The sequence below is a fragment of the Dermochelys coriacea genome, chromosome 6 (genome assembly GCF_009764565.3).
Source record: "Dermochelys coriacea isolate rDerCor1 chromosome 6, rDerCor1.pri.v4, whole genome shotgun sequence".
Classification (NCBI taxonomy): domain Eukaryota; kingdom Metazoa; phylum Chordata; order Testudines; family Dermochelyidae; genus Dermochelys; species Dermochelys coriacea.
In genome coordinates, this window is record NC_050073.1 from 119481982 (window position 1) to 119504074 (window position 22093).

The following is a 22093-nucleotide window of genomic DNA, read 5'->3' on the forward strand; positions in this document are numbered from 1 at the left end:
ACTTTGGCCACATGGGCACTTATCCATTAGGAGGTAAATTGACCATTAAGTCATTTGACATTAGAGTCAGAGGACAATTACTCTGTACCTACACTAGATTTGAACTACCAATTTAGAGGTGAACGGTTCTGCATTCCATTACCATTTCTCTGAAAGATTTAGTTCCCCCACCCAGTATCTTTCTTTTGGAAGGTCATGCTACTAAGTATCAGTTTGCAGATCGTTGCTTAGATTTTGTTTTAATACTTTATGAGCCCTTATTTAGAGAGCTATAGGATGTAGTTTGGGACACATACATACATGAAATATGCTAGGGGCTACAAACATTGATGTACAGTAATGCTGAAGTACTCCTGAAAGTCAATCATAACTTTTCCAATCATAATCTGTTAGACAGCCTCACTGCCCACGACTTGTTATTAAAAGCTATAAGTAGTCACCCACTCATTGATCACTCATGTCTATTGTCAAAGAACACTACTTAAGATCACTCTTTGAAGATGGAGGGCCAAATTTTCTGATGATGTAAACAAGTGTAGACCTATTGACTTTAATGGAATTTCACTCAATGACAACGGAAGAGAATTTGACCCTACTACTTTAAATGGAACATCAGAAATATTGCTCTACTCTAAAAAATAAAGCCTTCATTGTCAATAAATACATTCAGGGTCATCATTCCTTTATAGTATGTGTGACGTTATTGACATGAACTGTGACCGTATAGATCATTGTTGCAACCACGGTCCTATGGTTGCACCAGGTCTTGTACAGAGGAGGTCAAGTGGGGTGTCTATGGAAAGGTTGTAATTTGCTGGGTTTGATTATGCTATCTGTATGTATGTATCATTTTTGTATTTGAAGTTATGAATATTGGCTACATACTTGTATCTTGATGTGTTTGATTCTAAGTAGCCTCAGTGAAGCATTTGGTCAGCTTCTTGAGAAAGGACTATTCTCAGCAAGTGCCCAATCAAGAAACACTTAACTGACAATGGACTCTGGGAGACGCCAATCCACATCTGAGCTTTCCTGGGGAAGTTCAAACTAACATGTGAACAATGGCGTCAGCCTGCAAAAAGCTTAATCATTCATGGACATGTGACTTGCCCAGGTGCCTACAAACTCCATCACGTTGCATGTTGTGCCACCCATAAGAGAGAATATAAAAGGCCCTGGAAGCCTCTCCATTTTGTCTTCAGCTGGCTCAAGAGATGGCTTCTCCACCCCCAAGAGATGCCTGAAAGAAACTGGAACAAAGGACAGTAACTACAGGGGTGTGAGTGATTGCTGGACCCAGACTAGGAGGGAGTCCAGTCTGTGAAAGAAGCTTATTGGAACATTTCTGGGGGTGAGATTTCATCTGTAAATCAGTTTCTTAATACATTAGGCTTAGACTTGCGTGTTTTGTTTTATTTTGCTTGGTAACTTACTTTGTTCGCAAAAAGAAAAGGAGTACTTGTGGCACCTTAGAGACTAGCAAATTTATTTGAGCATAAGCTTTCGTGAGCTACAGCTCACTTCATCGGATGCATCTTCCTTTTCTTTTTGCGAATACAGACTAACACGGCTGCTACTCTGAAACCTGACATTACTTTGTTCGGTCTGTTATTACTTGGAACCACTTACATCCTACTTTTTATACTTAATAAAATCACTTTTTGGTTATTAATTAACCCAGAGTAAGTAATTAATACCTGGGGGAGCAAACTGCTGTGCATCTCTCTCTATCAGTAAAAAGAAAAGGAGTACTTGTGGCACCTTAGAGACTAACAAATTTATTTGAGCATAAGCTTTCGTGAGCTACAGCTCACTTCATCGGATGCATTCGGTGGAAAAAACACTCTCTATCAGTGTTAGAGGGCAGATAATTTATGAGTTTATCCTGTATAAGCTTTATACAGAGTAAAACAGATTTATTTGGGGTTTGGATCCCATTGGGAGTTGGGTGTCTGGAGACAGAGCAGCACTTCTTAAGCTGTTTTCAGTTAAGTCTGCAGCTTTGGGGAGCATGTTTCAGACCGTGGGGCTGTGTTGGAGCAGACACGTGTCTGGCTCAACAAGGCAGGGTTCTGGAGGCCCAAACTGGCAGAGAAAACAGGCTCAGAGGTAGTCTCAGCACATCAGGTGATAGTCCCAAGGGAATCTCTATGACCAAACCCGTCACAGAGGGGACAGCAGGCTCTGCAAGGTTGCCACTGTGAGGCAAATCCTCAGCCAAAGTAGGGCTGTTCACTCAGCTGCCTCTCCAATGGATCCGGACCTCAACATTGGGTCCCTGACCCACGAGCCTCCCTAGCTGCACCCTCCACACCAGCTGAGTCAGCTGCGTGACCTGCAGCCAGCCTGTCTCTGAATTGTGCCTAGGAAATAGCTGTGCATGCTCATGCTCCATACTCTTCACTTCCTCATCCCCGTGTCCTGTCCCGACACCAAGTAGCAGCACCTTTTACCACCCATGGAGAGGGATAAAAAACACACCTATTCAGTGATGATTCCTCGTTTGGAGATGTTAGGATATAGATATTCAGGCCTGTCTGTAAAGGCCTGTACTCTAAGAATTTAGGTATATTCTTATCACTTGGCTAGTTTGGAGATGTTAGGATATAGATATTCAGGCCTGTCTGTAAAGGCCTGTACTCTAAGAATTTAGGTATATTCTTATCACTTGGCTAGTTATAGAGCTATAAAAGAATCAAAATCACTGTCTGCCAGCGTAGGGTCCTTCTCTTACTGTGACAGTCTGAGGCCCTGTGCTTAGGCTAAGGCCTTTGGCGAAGCAACAGAGGCAGCCCTAAGCTGGGAAGCGACCGGTCACCACCTCACATTCCAAACTAGTCACATTGAAATCGGGTGCTATTGGGCTGTTAGGATACAATCCTGTCCAGATAGTGCCTATCACCTCCAGAGAAAGGGAAGTGCCTAGAAAATGGAAAAGGAAACTTAGTTTGATAGCATCCCGTCTGGCAAGAACTCACTTATCAATAGCTGGGATGTGAAATCCTCATTTCTGTGTTTGTTCTATCACTGTAGTCCCCATTTCCCCATTGTTTGTCTGTATAATCTGTCTGGTTCTGTGATTGTTCCTATCTGCTGTATAATTAATTTTGCTGGGTGTAAACTAATTAAGGTGGTGGGATATAATTGGTTAAATCTCGTTACAATGTTAGGATTGGTTAGTTAAATTTCAGTAAAATGATTGGTTAAGGTATAGCTAAGCAGAGCTCAAGTTTTACTATATAGTCTGCAGTCAATCATGAAATGGGTGGGGGGAATGGGGAAATTGGAATCATGTTTGGCTAAGGGCAGGAATGGGAACAGAGACAGGTGTAAGGTTCTGTGGTTGCTGGGAAGGGGGACACTAACGAAGGAAACTGGAATCATGCTTGCTGGAAGTTTACCCCAATAAATATCGAATTGTTTGCATCTTTGGACTTCGGGTATTGTTGCTCTCTGTTCATGTGAGAAGGACCAGGGAAGTAAGTGGGTGAAGAAATAAGCCCCCTAACAGGAGACTGATCAGTTACCCAGCATTTAATCCATTTAATGAATTCCAGGTTAATTTTTTCTCTCTAGTTTTTTGATCAAAATGTTGTGTGGTACCAAGTCAAATGCTCTACAGAAGACGAAGTATATTATGTCAACACTATTACATTTATTAACCAAACTTGTAATCTCATCAAAAAAAGGTAACAGGTTCGTTTGACAGATTCCCCTGGGAGAACTTTACATGGAGCAAGAAAAGAAAATGATTGGAGCAGAGGGTATTTACATTTGGATAGTTAGGCCATTACCTCTTCTCTTCTGTCAACCGAAAGAAAACCAAGTGCTGAACGCTTTTAAGTGCTACAGACTGAACAAAGGTATTTAATAACTCAAAGTAGGATGATTTAATTACTGTTAAGATGAACGTGTGTGGCCTTGATAAGAAAAGATTGTGCAAGTTTTTTTCCTTAGCCTAGTGACCCTAACTACATACAGAAATTCTGTCAAGCAATTAAAAATAGTAATTAATCACACTGTTAATAATGGAATATTATTTACATAAATATTTTTGGATGTTTTCCACATTTTCAAATATGTTGATTTCAATTACAACAGCATACAAAGTGTACAGTGCTCACTGTACATTTATTTTTTATTATAAATATTTGCAATTATAAAATATTTGTAAAAAACAAAAGAAATAGTATTTTTCAATTCACCTCATACAAATATGGTAGTGCAATCTCTATCATGAAAGTTGAACTTACAAATATAGATGTAAAAAAAAAAAACTATATTCAAAAATAAAACAATGTAAAAGTTTAGAGCCTATAAGTCCACTCATTCCTACTTCTTGTTCAGCCAATCACTCAGATAAACAAGTTTGTTTACATTTGCAGGAGATAATGCTGCCTGCTTCTGGTTTATGTCACTTGAAAGCAACAACAGGCATCCACATGACACTGTTGTAGCTAGCATTGCAAGATATTTACGTGCCAGACGCACTAAAGAGTCATATGTCCCTTCATGCTTCAACCACCATTCTAGAGGATACGAGTCCATGCTGATGATGGGTTCTGATTGATAATGATCCAAAGCAGTGCAGACCAATGCCTGTTCATTTTCAACATTCGAGTCAGATGCCACCAGCAGAAGGCTGATTTTCTTTTTTGGTGGTTCGGGTTCCGTAGTTTCTGCATCTGAGTGTTGCTCTTTTAAGACTTCTGAAAGCATGCTCCACACCCTGTCCCTCTCAGATTTTGGAAGGCACTTCAGATGCTTAAGTCTTGGGTCGAGTGCTGTAGTTATCTTTAGAAATCTCACATTGGTATCTTCTTTGCGTTTTGTCAAATCTGCAGTGAAAGTGTTCTTAAAATGAACAATATGTGCTGGGTCATCATCCGAGACTACTATAACATGAAATACATGGCAAAATGCAGGTAAAACACAGAGCAGGAGATATACAATTCTCCCCCAAGGAGTTCAGTCACAAATTTATATTAACACATTTTTTTTTTAAACGATCATCATCAGCATGGAAACATATCCTCTGGAATGGTGACAAAAGCATGAAAGGGCATAGGAATGTTTAGCAGATCTGGCATGTAAATACCTGGCAATGCCGGTTACTAAAGTGCCGTGCGAACGTCTGTTCTCACTTTCAGGTGACATTGTAAATAAGAAGCGAGCAGCATTATATCCCATAAATGCAAACAAACTTGTTTCTCTTAGTAATTGGTTGAACGAGAAGTAGGACTGAGTGGACTTGTAGGCTCTAAAGTTTTACATTGTTTTGTTTTTGAGTGCAGTTATGTAACAAAAAAAAAAATCTACATTTGTAAATTGCATTTTCATGGAGATTGCACTATGATACTTGTGTGAGGTGAACTGAAAAATACTATTTCTTTTGTTTATCATTTTTACAGTGCAAATATTTGGAATAAAAGTAATACAAAGTGAGCAGTGTAAACTCTGTACTCTGTGTTGTAATTGAAATCAATATATTTGAAAATGTAGAAAAACATCCAAAATATTTAATACATTTCAATTGGAATTCTATTGTTTAACAGTGCGATTAAATCTGCGCTTAATCGTGATTAAAAAAATTAATCACGATTAATTTTTTTGAGTTAATCATGTCAGTTAACTGTTAATCAACAGCCCTTGACATAATGACATTAAAAAAAAAAAAAAAAAGACCTACGTTAAGAGAATGTTACTGTTGCAAAGTCAAGCACTCAAAAGTTAGACAATGCCAGAAATAAGGCTTCCTGTGCATCCGCAATTCAGTGTCCTTGTTTATATGCATTATGATGCAATCTTTAATTACAAGATCACGTATTATTTTTTTCCATAGGACCCCTGCCTCCTTGAAGGCATAGTTCTCATCCCAGGCTCCCATCCATGTTCCTATTCCTTCCCCCACAGTCTTCTGCCCCCTTTTGCTCCTGCCTCTCCCTTCCTTCTCCCATCTCCTGCTCCCAACTACTCCCTTTCTACTCCAACCCCTCTAACTCTAGTTGTATTCTTGGCCTTAGTGTTTCTTAATGCTCCCAAATACATTGCATGGGCCATTTTTACAGCTGCTATGATATCCATATTGAAAATAAACAGTGGTGGAAGGGTAAGGATGTTTAACTGATACTGGCTCTGGTTAAAAAAAAGATAGCCTGTTCAATAGGAAGAGCAACTCTAAATATGGTCATGAGAATTCTATAGCCTAAAGGTAACACTTTGTGCAAGAGTACAAGTGGGACTGGTTGCAGAGGCTGTATAACAAGTATACTATTTTAATAAGCAGAGTCTTACCTGAAACATGTCTGTATCTTTATCATGTGTATACTCCACTACAACTGTCTGGTTTCTGGATAACGTATAAGAGATACTGTGCTGACCTTTACAGCTGATGGCCTGTTGAATAAGAGAACAAAAAGATATTTCCATTTCACATAAGTTTACTGTTAAACATTATAATCAGACTCATTTCACTATATAAACACCTGACAATAATCCAGAAAAAAGAATGTTGTAGTACACTGTTCTATTACAAAGCTGAGTAAATCGACCCATAAACAAAACCCCTTAGTTCTTACAATGGCTTTTCTGATTCAAGAACTGTATCTGTTTGCTCCCTATGTATTTTAGGACTACAAGCGTAACTAATATTTGAGAAATTTAGATCCCCAGTCCACCGATTTGTTTTTGAAATTTCATCATGGGCCTAAAATTACTATCCCTCAGAATCCTGGCATCCATATACCTCATCTCCATCTTCCTTTGCAAAAAAGAACAAAGAAGAAAAGAAAAGACATCACACTTACACTAGACTTATTTTTTATTAAAACATTGATTTTATTCAATTTTCAGCAAGAGTTATCTAAAGCTTAAATAGCATCAGTGATTCACTGTTTTTATATATATATATATATAAAGTTTAAAGTAGTAACTCATTTGAAACAAAATGATTTTTAAGCTTTCTGAATTTACCAGAAATAGCATTCCATTGAATACAACGTAACCATTATAAAAAAAAATATGAAAAAAACAAGTCCGGCAGATAACGGGATAATACATTAACTGCATATAAGTTCATAATCATTTCTAAAGAATATCCAATGCAAATAATACTTGACTTTTTCATAACACTTTTCAGCCTCATATATCAAAGAACAAAGTACTAAGAAATTAATTTCTCCCAAATTTTCAGAAGGGGGTACTAAGGCAAGTGAAATACCAACTAACTTATCAGTGACACAAGACCATTAGAATCTAATAATTACATCTTCCAAAACAAAACAACCAGCCAACATTAACTCATTCCAGATGAATTCTAGTTTTTTAGTTTTTAAAGAATGAACAGTTTGGCTCAAGTTATTGAGATCCGCATAGTCTGCAGAATTAATTGTTATTCAGCACACAGATGCATCTATATAAATAGAATTTCTGCAGCATAGAGTACATGTAACAATAGAATGGAAATTTAAGTCTGTTAAAATGCCCAAGTTCAACACGGTCACAACTCTACAAGATGATGCCATAATTAATTAGATCAACTGATGTTTAAAGAGATAGACTATCACACTGGTGATTTATTCATATTTCTCTTGATCTACAAAATGACAAGTATCCAATACGGAAAGGGATAGTTAAATTGAGCAGCTTGGTATACTTTACTTTATTGCTTCAGACAGTGAAATAAAGTCCCTGAAAATTGTTTTGAGACTTTCTAACTGATCCCAAAGCAATAGAGTTCATTTCTTAAATGAACCACAAAAAGCTTTTTGGAGTACCATTAAAGGCCTGAGAAATCCACAGAAAACACGGAAACAGCGAAGTCTAACATTCCAGACTGACAAAAAAAAATTTTTTTTTTTTTAAATCACACTATTGTAAGAAAGAAGAAATATTTCCCATTGTTCCAGGTTAAGATGTTTAGCCATATTTCGGTTTCATGGAATACAATTTACAACATTAAAAGAGGTTACAAGATTTCACACTATGATGTTTTGTTTTATGAATGGACAAAAACTGGACCATTTTTAATTATGAATTTATACATGCACAGTAATCACTGATAAGCTAATTTCTCCACAGATTTATGCAATCTATCCCACATAATTATAACTGCTATAATGTATAAATAAATTACAGAAGTTCCATGCATTTATAACTTTACATTGATCATAACTGTCCCACCATTTGGTGTAGTCACCTGTTATCTATTTAGGTCCCATCTTGCCACTGAATGGGGCTCTATACAAGTCAGCACTCTGCCAGCATATCAAAAACTGCAGGATTTGGCCTTAGACTGTAAACTGTTTAGGCAGGGACAATCTTTTACATTTTGTACATACAACACTTAGCACAATAGGGTCTTGGGCCCTGACTATGGTCTGTGGATGCTATTGCAGTATAAATAATATAGTGAAAACATATGCAACAAAAATCATACAATTTTTACACACAGAAAGCAGCAAAGTTTAATATACATAATCACATTTACAAACGTTAAGACAAATGTAGTATATAAAAACACATGACAAACATTAATAGGGGTTGGAAAGATTAATGATCAACTCTGGAAACATAAGTCCTATCTGTCTCAGAGCTAATGGGCACTTTATATAGTGCTGTCTCTGACTGAAAGAGCAAATCAAGTGAACTTTTAGCCTAGACCGTTAAACTAGTCTGATTTTTTTTTTTTTTTTGCAGCATACCATTCTACTGCTATCAATGTAAAGAATGTTTTTTTTACTTCTGTAACATACTATGGACCTTCTCGGGTACTAATTATGTGGCATAGATTGCATAAATCTAATCAGAATTTTGGCTCCCTTAGCAGGTCTAATCATTATTAGACTGATCCTGACCAATACTTTCGCCGAAGAAAACTAGGCCAGGGCATGCCTACAAATTATTTTTATCTCCATTCCTCCAGCCATTAGATTAGAATCCAGCCCTCACTAGTCACAAAGCAGTCTATCGCAATCTGAAAAACAAATCCTTTTGATGTACGAGCTGTAATATTAGGCCCTTCATAAATGTCACCGTATTCCAATGAATCCTATACCATACACTCACTAATGCATTATGGCTTTAATTCCAGAACTCTCATTTGGTTCCCATTAACAATTTACTAGGTAACCTAAGCTGTAGATGCCTTATTTTAGACCCATATACTAGCTACTTTAGAAGCTGGTTTACCTGAAATAACTTTTAGACTAACTCATAACCTGGGCTTTAGAAAAATTCATTAATATTGCCAAAGGCTGGTCATTTTCTTAAGATTTGAGAAATGAAAATCACATTTGAAGTAATGTATCTAGCAATGGATGCACCTTTTCAATCTGTTATATCAGCAGGGTTTTTCTCCCCCTTCCATTGAAAAACTGGGTTTAAATAATATGGATTTAGCAGCGTATTTCCTGGTATTGTATAACTGCTTTTCAAAATGTTAAGAAATTGTTCGAGAAGACATACTTTCCACAGTGAATACAGCACAGGCAGTTGCTCCAGTTCACAGAAATTTCATATGTATTTTTATTACTTGCCTTAGAAAGCAATTGGCCCCTAAACTAAAACTGTAAAGTCAAAGAATTAAAAAATGTGTTTGTTTCTAGTAGTACCCAGTGCATCGGGCACTGTACAAGCAGAGAAAGGTACAGAACCTACCTAACAACTTGCACTAAGGGCCTTTGTGGTTTGTGCTTTTAAGCTTTCCACCACAACCACGAAGGATAGTTTATTTCATTTTAAAAAAATAAACACAGTTGAGATTGTGACATAATTGTACTGCTCCAGGAGCTGGCGTTTTGAGAAAACCACACTAAATATCACAAGATCTGTGATAGAATTGCGAAAGTTGGCATCTGATTTAATTCATTACCCAAAAACTTCATTAATGCAGTGCCTCAATACTTCCTAAAACATCAACCACACCTATAGCTAAACCTCTGAAAACCAGGAAATAGCAAGACTTAAAGGGGCACATGAGCCCTGCAACTTTAATTCTGCCCCTTGGAGCTGGCAAGAGTTACTTTGCGGGGGGGAGGGGGTGTAGGATAAAAGCTTGTTTCTGCCAGGGCTGCCCTATACTAAACAGACATCAGGAGTAATTAAGTAATGTGCCATTTTATGTTCTGTGGTGTGTCCCACAATTGTATACTCTCATTTGTCTGCATGCACTCCAACTGCCCTACATTGTGTTAAGGACAGCTATATTGATTGGTGGAGGGATTACTTGCAGCAGGTTGCCGTAGTGCATGCTGAAACATGAAGAAAGGTGCATCTGCCCCCCCCCCCCACATATGCCAGAGATCATGGACTGCTCATTTCTGTGGGGAGATGCATTAGTTGTGCAAGAACACAAAAGCCTGTTTGCCATGGAGATTTGCACTGTAGGTCAGAGGCAAGGGCACATGATGTTCTAGAGGGAATCCTTAGGACAAGGGGTGCTAACATTGGGCAACTCTGGTTTGTGAAGTGGTTGAGCACAGGCTCGGTGTAGCCCTTAGGGTATGTCTACACTGCAGTTGGAAGCAAATCTTCCCAACCTGAGCAGACAGACTTGTGTTAGCAGGCCTCACACAGGCGAACTAAAAATAGCTGTGTAGACATTACAGGTTGGGCTCTAAAACCACAACATCTACATATCTATTTTTAGCATGCTAGAGGGAGCCACGCATGCAAAAGTTTATCTATCCAGACTGTGAGACTTGCTCTCAGCTACAGTGTAAACATATCATGCAGTACTTGTGGCACCTTACAGACTAAAATTTATTTGAGCATAAGCTTTCGACGAAGTGAACTGTAGCTCAAGAAAGCTTATGCTCAAATAAACGTTAGTCTCTAAGGTGCCACAAGTCCTCCTTTTCTTTTGCAAATACAGACTAACACGGCTGGCACTCTGATACCCTGCAGCGTTTACAGAGCCTGCTCTAAATACAACCTTTGCTTTAGCGAGGACACAGTTTGACATGGTTTTCCTACACTATACGGTGTGCTGCATCCTGCAGCGCTCCATATCATCTGGAAGGACAGAGTGCTGTGTTGTCTGTCAGGGCAACATGGGACATCACTCAGAAGGAAGAATTCAGGTTGTGCGGTGGGGCTGATGTATACCTTCTGGAGAGGTACAAGGCAGTGCCGGTCAACCTTAACTTTAATACGGAGTTCTGAGGTAGTGAATTTCCTCTTTTTGATGAAATGGTGATAGTGCAGGAGGTACAACTGGCACATACCTTTGGGTACGGAGGCTAAAGGGACACATCACTGGTACTCAACTACCAACTCTGCTCTCTTTCTGGCCCCTCTGTGACTCCCGTACTGCTCGAGGAGGCAAGTGGAGGAAAGAAGGTGGAAACCAACAGGCTCTGAGGATCACATCTACCAAACAGATGCAGCAAGGGGGAGTGGAGTGGAGCCCCAGATGCTGTATTCCACTTTGAGGATTAGAGGGAAGCGGTTCTGCAAAACCATCTGGATCATAGGAGAACTGGAGATATGAACGGATCCAGTCATCCCTATAGGTTCTCTTCTGGAATCTTAGCCCCTATTATGGGATATCCATTTTCAAGACAATCTTGCGATGCATGTTTTTTAAAGCAATTTGACTATGAGCTGCTTGTACTGTATCTGAGAAATTCCTTGACCAAATGACCCCAAGTTTACACCCAAGTAGTATTCCTCTACCCCTACTCCTCCTGTGACATACTAATATTTGAGACTCACTATGCATGCATGTGGATTTTAGAATACTTTATTAAAATCAGCTTCTTATTAAGAGTGCATTAACTGAGTACCCCTTGACTAAATAACCCCACCGACACCATGGACTCTACCCTTGCCCCTCACGTTGGTAGAACAACCACTGGTATGGTTGCATCAGTATTTCCATTTTGAATACAGGTGAAAAAAAGATGTACAAAAATTCTGTTTTGGGTTAGAGTATTATTTTAAAATGTATATTACTCTCTGTATTAGTGCATGGGGGAGCAATATCAATTGAAGTTTGATATGACTTTTAAAGAGGGGCACAAGACTGAAGTTTTATTTCTTTCCAGACCCTTTTTCTATGAACCACACCAACCTGAAGGATGAAATTGGTAAGTGTGAATCCTTCGTTTGCATAGAGTTAAAGAGAAATAGGGAAAGGAGACCATTTTATACCAAAAAGTGTTTTTTTCACGCAACGCACTGTCAACCTCTGGAACTCCTTGCAAGAGGGTGTTGTGAAGGCCAGTACTGTAACAGAGTTCAAAAGGGAGCTAGATAGATTCATGGAGGATAGGTCTATCAATGGCTATTAGCCAGGATGGGCAGGAATGGTGTCCCTAGCCTCTGTTTGCCAGAAGCTGGGATTGGGTGACAGGGCATGGATCACTTGACGATAACTTGTCTGTTCATTCCCTTTGGGGCACCTGCCATTGACCTCTGTCAGAGGACAGAATACTGGGCTTGATGGACATTTGGTCTGGCCCAGTATGGCCATTCTTATGTTCCTACTTAAAACTAAGAATTTCTCAACCAATTATGACATGATTTGAAATAAAATTCCTTTCAATTAATATAATCATACTATTTGAACCTGAAGAGTCATGGTTTGCAGCTTTTTTATTCCATAGTAATGTAAAAACTAAACATCAATTACCCAGAATTATTGCTTCTATAGTACTAGACTACAATAAAGCTGGAAGTGTATACTGACTTATGATAGCTGACATAAAAAAATTATACTTAATAGTTGTAACCTTTGGCAAGAGAACATTGTCATGGAAACTTCATGGGCTTTGTATGCATAGAGAGGGAGGGGAAAAGTGCCCATATCAACCAGAATCTGAGTCATAGCTGTTTAAAAAAAGCCTCTCCATCTGCTTCCTATTCAGCCACATACCAGTTCTTCTTTTCATGTTATTGCTTTCCTTATAAACAGAACAAGTGAGCGTTTACATTAGGTCTTTAAGCTGAAGGAATTTCAGCCTACTGTGCACATGTTATCTGGGTATCCACACTAACACCTCCTGAACCTTTAACCTCTCAGCTGTCAACATTTTCCCACCAACAGCTAAATGAATATCTTGGAACATTCATAAGATTGCCCTCAGTAAAAGAGTTAGCAAATCCACACAGAAAAAAAAAAAAAAGGAAAGGAAAGGAGATGCCACTAACACGAATATGAACAAAAACCAGGTTTTTAAAACAGTTGCATTTATTGAACTTTTTCATCACAAGAAATATTTGCAGAACTAGGCAAATCTGTATTAAAATTAAATGGGCAAAAAACCCTGTGCACAAATTTGTTAACTCCAACATTTATTGAAGAGATTTCAATGTAGCTCATGGTCATTTTCTAAAACCAAATGATAATCAGCCTAATAGTTAAAATGATTCAATAAATCCCTAATTTGAAACACTGTAAAAGGAAGATATTTTTGCAGTTTCTGGGCCATGTACTGTCCAGGTGTAACTTGCACCAGGGCTAAATTTGACTCTGTCATCATGTTACAAACTATACATGGGACAAATGTGGCTAAAAGGGACTTTGAACTAGTTTTGTATGATTGTAATTCTGGCAACGTTGTATTTCCTTAAAGAATAGTATTCATATTGAATTTACAGATACTATTGTTATAGGGTACTACACAAAGCTGCTGAACTAAATATTCCTTTGGAGTCATCATCAGGTGATTTCTCATGTAACAGAATTCACTTAAGAGGAACAGCGATAAACCCCATACGATTCAATGGGGCAAGCTCACCACATCTGGAACCTGGCAATGTATTGCCATGATTAAGTAATGGATTCTCAGTTCCTTTAAATGTCATACGTGACATAGCTACTGTGACTGAGTTTGCAGGCAAATGGATTTATAGCCCTACAAATCACCTAAGTCTGGTGACTGAAAAACAATCCTTCAGTGAAACCTATGGTACGTGGAAGCAGTTGGTATTAGCCAGAATTAGGGTTGCTAGGCACCCAGTTTTCGACCGAACGGCCTGGTCAAAAAGGGACCCTAGCGGCTCTGGTCAGCACTGCTGACCGGGCCTCTAGAAGTCCAGTTGGTGGCACAGCGGGGCTAAGGCAGGCTCCCTGCCTGCCCTTGCTCCGCACGGTTCCCGGAAGAACTCAGACTGACTTTTCTTTAAATACACAGCTCTCTTCAGTGATTGGTGTGACATCACCAGCAGAATGAATGATAAGATATCACACCAAAGAGCATATGATCCACAACAGAACTAGTTGGAATGCCTCAAAGGGAGGAGAGAAATTGTTACAAACTGAAAAGGAGTACTTGTGGCACCTTAGAGACTAACAAATTTATTAGAGCATAGTCTCTAAGGTGCCACAAGTACTCCTTTTCTTTTTGCGAATACAGACTAACACGGCTGCTACTCTGAAACCTGTTACAAACTGAGTGTACAAGAGATCGGAGGAGATGTGGGTTTAAGAACTGCAGGAGTTTACAAAATCGTTTAATAAAAAGGAATGACCACCAGCATAACACACTAGGGTTTAACTGTGTCAGGAGATCTTTCTCTCCTTCCAAGTATATCAAATATAGAGAAAATTTTAAGGGCATTAGTCTTTTCCCCCTTTTCCCACTACCAAAACATTTTTTCCTCTCTTTCCATCTCCTACCAAATGACCGTCTCTCTCCTGTGATGCTGGCAGACCAACTGTCAGCTCATACCAAACCCCCTAGACCTCACTGAACACTGACAAATGCATAGCTGGAAACCAATCTGGTTCGCTGTGTGTTAGCATTGTTGAGAGATATTAGATTTATAAAAATGTGTCTAGTGTTTAAACTTTATGAAATGCTTGTAAGTGGCTGTATGAATTAATATCTGTATCCCATGTTATAAGATAATGTTTAAGTGTTTGCTCAGTATCTAAGGGCTTGGCTACACTTGCGAGTTATAGCGCAATAAAGCAGCCCCGGGCACACTAGCTCACTACCCGTCCGCACTGTCAAGGCACGTAGAGCGCTCTGACTCCGTGGCTACAGCACTGCTGGTACTCCACCTCGGCGAGTGGAATAATGTTTGCTGCGCCCCCGCTGGAGCACTGCGGCGCCAGTGTGAACTAGGTGTTGTATTACTGCGCTCTGAGCAGCCTCTGGAAACTTCCCATAATCCCCTTAAGTCAAGTGGCCACTCTTGTCATTGTTTTTGAATCACTGCAGGAATGCGGATATGCCCTTTGAAATCTCTGACAGCCAGCTGCTTATCTACTCTGAGACAAAGAAAGCCATTAGTGTGGAATGCTGTGTGTGTGTGTGTGTGTGTGTGTGTGTGTGTGTGTGTGTGAGAGAGGTGGGGGGAGAAGGGGGTCTGCTGCTGTCTGAACTTACAAGACAGCATGCTGACATGCTCTCGGCCCCCCAAAAACCCACTCTCTCCCCCCACACATACACACAACACATTCCACCCCACCCCACCTGAAAAGCACATTGCAGTCACTTGCATGCTGGGATAGCTGCCCACAATGCACCGCTCCCAATGCCACAACTGGAGCCTTTGGCCTAGCAGTACCTGTAGAAGTGCCTCATAACTAAGTAATTCATTGTCCTAAAGAGCATCTCCTAAATTAACATTTGTTTTCTCCCTTTTCTCCAAATAAGCAAAACGGCCACAAATAGCCACAGAATTTAAGAGGCAACAAAGCAGTTTTCCATAAAGAAACTTATTTTTTAAAAGTTATTTTTGAGAGTCATATTTTACAGAGTGATTCCCTAACATTACATGGTAAAGGTTTGCTGGACAAACTCTGCCTTATCTGTGGTTTCCTGAAGGGACAGTGTTATCCTTAGAATAATCCTGTTACTCATCCAGGAGGGGCAGGATCTTCTCCTTGAAGGATACACACCTACAAACTCAATACCATAGTATACAAAGCTATACTTTGACAATATGGCCCAAAACTTTGCACCACTACAAGAGTTACTACAATAACTGCAGTATAAGTAGGGTACACTAACCATCAGAAGTTTTTTTTTTTTTCAACTACCTGTAGAGAAGACAGAGAGCTATTAATTCATAGTATATATCAAGAACAAAGCAGTGAATACATCATGAGGGCATGACTGTCCTTGAGAAACATGGATGGTGTCCTCTCAGAGTGTACCAGGCACACACTTACATAAAGTCACCAGTCAGAATCCTCATAAAAAGGGAAGAAAAATGAAGTGACATTATAAGTTCCTCAGATGACTTCGACTGACAAAGTACATTGGAGGTTTCATACAAACTGTGCATGAGCAATGTGTGTTCCAGTGAATCAGCAGCATCTATGAGCACTGATAAACCCACCACTACTGGCACGCAGTCTTAGTATACTAATGAGATGAGAAGTTTCAGATCATTCTGCAATGTCCAGACTCTATATATTGAATCTGACAGAGTGATTTTATATTAAGACAGCCAAAGACTTTCTGGATAGTTACCTTAACACTGAGAAGTGTTAAGCAGCTGCCCAAAAATCTCTCATGAGAAATAAAAATAGATATGAAGCTACCCTTGCCAACAATATTGATTGTTTACCGAAATAGTTTAATAAAACAGAACTGTTATACACCAAGTGTGAAGGAACTTTTCCTCACACTCCCAGCAACTCAACTAGATTGTTAAGGCTTTTATCTTAGGAATAAGGAATTTTATGTTGCTACCTACTACTGAAGAAAATTCTCTTCATAAAACAAAGTCAGCTTCAACAGATTCATTCAATGAAACTTAAATTCTATTAAAAAGAAAAGGAGTACTTGTGGCACCTTAGAGACTAAAATTTATTAGAGCATAAGCTTTCGTGAGCTACAGCTCACTTCATCGGATGCATTTAATGCATCCGATGAAGTGAGCTGTAGCTCACGAAAGCTTATGCTCTAATAAATTTGTTAGTCTCTAAGGTGCCACAAGTACTCCTTTTTTTTTTGCGAATACAGACTAACACGGCTACTACTCTGAAACCTTAAATTCTATTGAAACTGGTCCTGTCATTAAATAACTTTGACAGTATTTCTTAGTTTATATTTAGACTTGCAAGGATTAATTCTTATTCGTAAAAGTCCATAAATGTTGATATCACCATACATACACAAATTGACAACTGAAATCTACAAATAGGCAAGATAAAAAACGCTGCTTGAGAACTTTTGATTTGAGTTTGTTTTAAGGATATTTATGTTGTATATTTTAACATGTGATGTTGACAATTTATATTTTAATCGTTATAAAGCTTTAACTTTTTGAATGTCAATACCTGTCATTAAAGACATTGTCTGCCCCAACAATTGTGAACACTTAAAACAAATCAAAAAGATTTAAAAATGTTTATTAACAAAGATCAATACTATCTGTCAAAATTAGAGAGGAAAAATAAATATCAAATTCTGCCAAGCCTACTCATATTACACACTGGGTTAAAAGAGAACTCTCTAAAGCAGACCAGACTGATACAACAGTTGTTGAATTAAATTGGCAGTGAAAAAGGTCAGAGATAATATAACATGCATCAATATAGCTAAGCAAGACTTGTGTGGGGCTTTTCAGTTTTCTTACAGAAAGAAGCAAAAAGGTTCTCTATTAATTTTAAGGTTTCAGAGTAGCAGCCGTGTTAGTCTGTATTCGCAAAAAGAAAAGGAGTACTTGTGGCACCTTAGAGACTAACAAATTTATTAGAGCATAAGCTTTCGTGAGCTACAGCTCACTTCATCGGATGCATCCGATGAAGTGAGCTGTAGCTCACGAAAGCTTATGCTCTAATAAATTTGTTAGTCTCTAAGGTGCCACAAGTACTCCTTTTCTTTTTATTAATTTTAAGGGGCAGAGATATTGAGACAATCAGAAAAAAACTGCTACTGTGTTATTTTTCTTTGGGGAAGAAGGGCATCCCCATCCATATTTTATCTGCCCTCCTTTAAAAAATCCAGTTTCTTAAAAACTCTAGCTTTAAAAAAAAAAAAAGTAACATTCAAACCACGCAGATTGCTGTAAACTAAAACTCTAGGTTTTCACTTTCTACCACACGACACTAGATGAAGCATATCCAGAAGCCACCATATTGCTTATCTCTACTATACAGTTAAGAGCTCTGAATAGTTTAAAAAAAATCAGTTCATCTTTAGACATCATTTAAAGTGGGATTTCCAAGCACTTTCCACTCAAAGTAACACAGATTAACAAACTACTATCAAAGTTATACATTTCACATAAATATATGAAATAAAATACAAATAGCAATAAGCTAGTCAATTTTTTTTTTTTACTATAAACTAGTCAGTTTAGCCCTTTCTTGGGTCAGCAGAAAGCACAAAGGGGAACCTGCTGCAGGAAAGTATTCTGATATTTTCTTCAAAATCTTCTTTTAACATAGAGCTCAAGTTCTTCTATATTCTAGAACAGTAAAATAAATTCCTGAACTTGGAAGCCCAGTTACAAAAAACCTTACAGCACAAGACAAAAATAATCCAAATGCAAAATGGTTTAGTGACTATTTTTGGATGTCTTCTAGTTTCTCCTAAAACCGTGTATCCATTAGGTTTTAGCTTTAATGTTGCACCAAACATCAGCAGTTAACAAAGAAGAATATTAACACGCCAAGTACAGAGTGTGCTTTTGCAGAACACAAAGAAACTGTTCTAAATAAGATCGTTTACAAGCACAGAGTACCTATTATATATAATTATGAAGTAAAGGCAATCTTGATCTTTGTAGGAGGAAGAATTACTGTTTAAAAAACTACTCAGCAAAATGTAATTTAAACAATAGACAATAAACAATACGTTTATTCAGAACTGTTGCTTCTATATGCAAGTCCCTTAGGCAAGCATTGGCCAGTAGAGTCTACAGAGTTTGTTCCCCAGGTTGAAGCGATTTAAATCACTGAATTAAATATGATTTAAGTCACTTGATATTTCTAAGGAATCAATCTAAATCAGGTTGAGGCTTTGTAATTTAAAAATTTGTGCTACTGCAACTTTACACCTTAATTTGTTATAAATTTTAAACTACTTTTTTAAAATGCCTCTAGTGGGTCTTTTGACTTTTTCAAAATTGCTATAGCTAATTACTCCCCACAAAGTATTGAATATCAAGACCCTGATCCTGCAAATACTCTAACAGGTACTTAACCTTATTCACACAAATAGCCCCACTGAAGTCAAGTACTCATGTGCTTAAAGTTAAACATGTGCATAAGTCTGACATTAAAAAAAAAATGTAAAACTTTGTTGCCAAACAAAATCTTTGCAATTGCAGAACAAAAATTGCTTCACTCACTGTTAACAATAGCTAATGTACTGAAAGTATAAACTTCAGAATTATTGTGAACTTTTTAATGCACAGACTAAAATTTTCAAGAAGAGCTGCCTACAGTAAATGCTCGGAAATCCATATTTAGGCACTAAAGGGTGGAATTCAAGAGCACCAAAGGCCCATCAATGTCAAACTGCAATGGTGGAGTATAGTCTGATGAAAGCATTTCAGCTTTCTTGACTTGTGCAAGTTAAATATTTATTAGATGGTGATGTTGGGCAACTAGAGCACAGGTTATTTGCATATCAATTATGCACTGGATTTATCTTTCAACATTGAAAAATATTTTCAGCAACAAACGTCCCAATAGGAAAAACATCTGTAAAAACAGAAGTTTTACTAACCATTAAAAAACTAGATTGTAAACGTTGGGGGCAGGAACTGTCTTTTGTCCTGTGTTCACACCGTGACTAGCACAGTTGCTCCCGGTCCAAGACTGGTGCTAATGCAATACAAATAACAGAACTACTAACCCATTCACTTTAGTAATTTAAAACTCTAGGATGGGAAGAATAGAAATGTCAGATTTTATTTGCATATTAAAAGGGATTTTAAGTTAAAAAGAAACCAAAACAAAAAAACGGATTGTCTACCCTGATGTCCCCACCTCCTTAATTCAATTTCATGGATTCAAAATGGACGATTCCACTTCATCGGAGCAAATGAAGTACAAATATTTGTACCAGTTTTCCATCACAGGCATGAGCAGCAGTATAGGGACTAATGTATACTGAGTGCAAGTATTTTCAGCACGATGTCATGCAGCCTAAAGTGTAATTAGCACTTACACCATTGCAAGCATCTCTGCTGCTGCACCAACAGATCTTAATGTAAGCAAAAGATGGGAGTTTCCATGTAGCAAAGCTGAGCCACAAGCTTCCCACCCACCCCACCCCAAATTAAAGCCAAGTCTCTAACTCAGGGGATGCACTATTGGTAACTCTGCTACTGATTCACTGACACACACTAGGCAAGTTATTTAGAGCTTGTCTACAGAACGAGTTAGCATGCAGCAAGTCATGGTGCAAGTCTATAGAGCACTATCCTGCCAAGCACTAGCTGGCCATGTGGATCCTGCTACCATGCACTAAAAATCAGGTAGTGAACCTTGAAGTACTTCCACTTCAAACGCTAAGATTCAGACCATGACTTGCCACACGCTAACCCTCCATATAGACAAGCGCTTAGTTGTTTATGCCAGTTTAACTGTACAATGAATTTACTACTTACCTATGTCTCAGGAGTGATACAGGTTATTATTTATATTATAAATAATAGTGCACAGGAGCCCCAAATCAATGCCCTCAGCAGGCAATGCTTAGGGATGACTGATTAAACAGATGGAGCAGCTAAAAAAGAAAGGATGATGCCAAGAATATATACAATTCATTGACCTCAAGTTACTTAGCCTGTTTAACATTGTTTACCTTCTGATTTCATTAAATTTACTCTAAAACTTAATTTAGGGTTGTCACCTTTCTAAATACTGGTAACCGGACCACCGAGGCCCACCCCTTCCGCCTCTTCCCTCGAAAGGCCTACCACTGCTCCACCTCTTCCCCCAGGCCCCACGCCCTTCTCCATCTCTTTCTCCCCAAGGCCCTGTCCCAACCACTTGCTCCTCTTCCTCCGCATCTCAAGGAGCCTGCCTGCAGGCACGGGGCAGCCCCAGTTGAGCAAGGGCTGGCATGGGTTAATGACCCGACACCACCTCCCACCCCACAGTAACTGGACTTTTGGTTCAGGTGCCATATAGAGTTGCCAGGTCCCAAAAAAACCCAAACACCTGACAACACTAAATGGCACGGACACAGAAGCCAAAAACCAAACTGTTTGGGTAAAACTGGATGGGTGGCAATCCTACCCTATTCCCTTCTCTTCCCCCTGCCCCATCCTCCATCCACTTCCATTCCCCACCCCATTCCCTTTCCTCTCCACACTGCCCCCAGCCCCTATCCCACTCCCCTGCCCTATCCTATCCCCCTTCATTCCCTACTGCCTCTTTCCCCCCCCTTACCTCCCCACGTTACAATGCTGGTTCTGGCGGGACCCAACTGAGAGTGCCAATTCAGGACAAATTGCTTAAAGAAGGGCAGTTACAGCCCAAGGCTGGGGTTTTTCCACCTCTAAGGCAAACCAAACCAGCCAAACAGAGCAGACTTTGGTCTCACCCCACTGGCTAGCCACAAATCACACAAGCAATTCCCTTAGACACTCCAGTTTCCCAGTATCTCCACCAGTGCCGTTCGTTATGGGGTCAAATGGTTATGAAAACCAATACCCCAGTTAAAAAAAAAAAAAGGTTCTCTCAATCCCAAAGGGTCAAACCCCAGACCCAGGTCAATATACAAATCAGATCTTACTCACAAATCACGTTGTTGCCAGTCCTTTAGAATCTAAAATCTAAAGGTTTATTCATAAAAGGAAAGAAATATAGATGAGAGCTAGAACTGGTTAAATGGAATCAATTACATATAGTAATGGCAAAGTTCTTGGTTCAGGCTTGCAGCAGTTCAAATCAAGTCTCTGGAGTACATCCACAGCTGGGTTGGGTCATCAGTCCTTCGTTCACAGCTTCAGTGTAGCAAAGCTCCTCCAGAAGCCTGAAGACAAGATCGAGGAGCTGCAGCAGCTTTTTAATATTCTCTTGCCATGTGGTCTCTGCTTTCTTTGTTCCAAAGACAAGCTGTCCATCACATGGCCTGGAAAAACCTCAGAGTTCTGTCCACAGGCCTGTCCCTGCATACCTGGCTGAGTCATAAGGCGTGTCTGCCTTCTCTCAATGGGTCAATTGTAT

At 39.0% G+C, this 22093-nt stretch overlaps 1 protein-coding gene and 1 long non-coding RNA gene across 4 annotated transcripts in view; one reads left to right on the forward strand and one right to left on the reverse strand.

The window, feature by feature from the left end:
• Positions 1 to 22093, reverse strand: part of PELI2 (pellino E3 ubiquitin protein ligase family member 2) — a 138871-nt gene that overhangs the window by 13756 nt on the left and 103022 nt on the right. For all 3 annotated transcript variants that reach the window (XM_043517648.1, XM_038406513.2, XM_043517649.1), the window contains one exon: positions 6295 to 6396. In XM_043517648.1, the coding sequence (XP_043373583.1) occupies positions 6295 to 6396 (102 nt within the window). The remainder of the gene's footprint in view (positions 1 to 6294; positions 6397 to 22093) is intronic.
• Positions 912 to 20584, forward strand: LOC122460834. The gene is made up of 3 exons (XR_006282380.1): positions 912 to 1141; positions 14149 to 14154; positions 20575 to 20584. It is a non-coding gene; the product is annotated as an uncharacterized LOC122460834 (long non-coding RNA).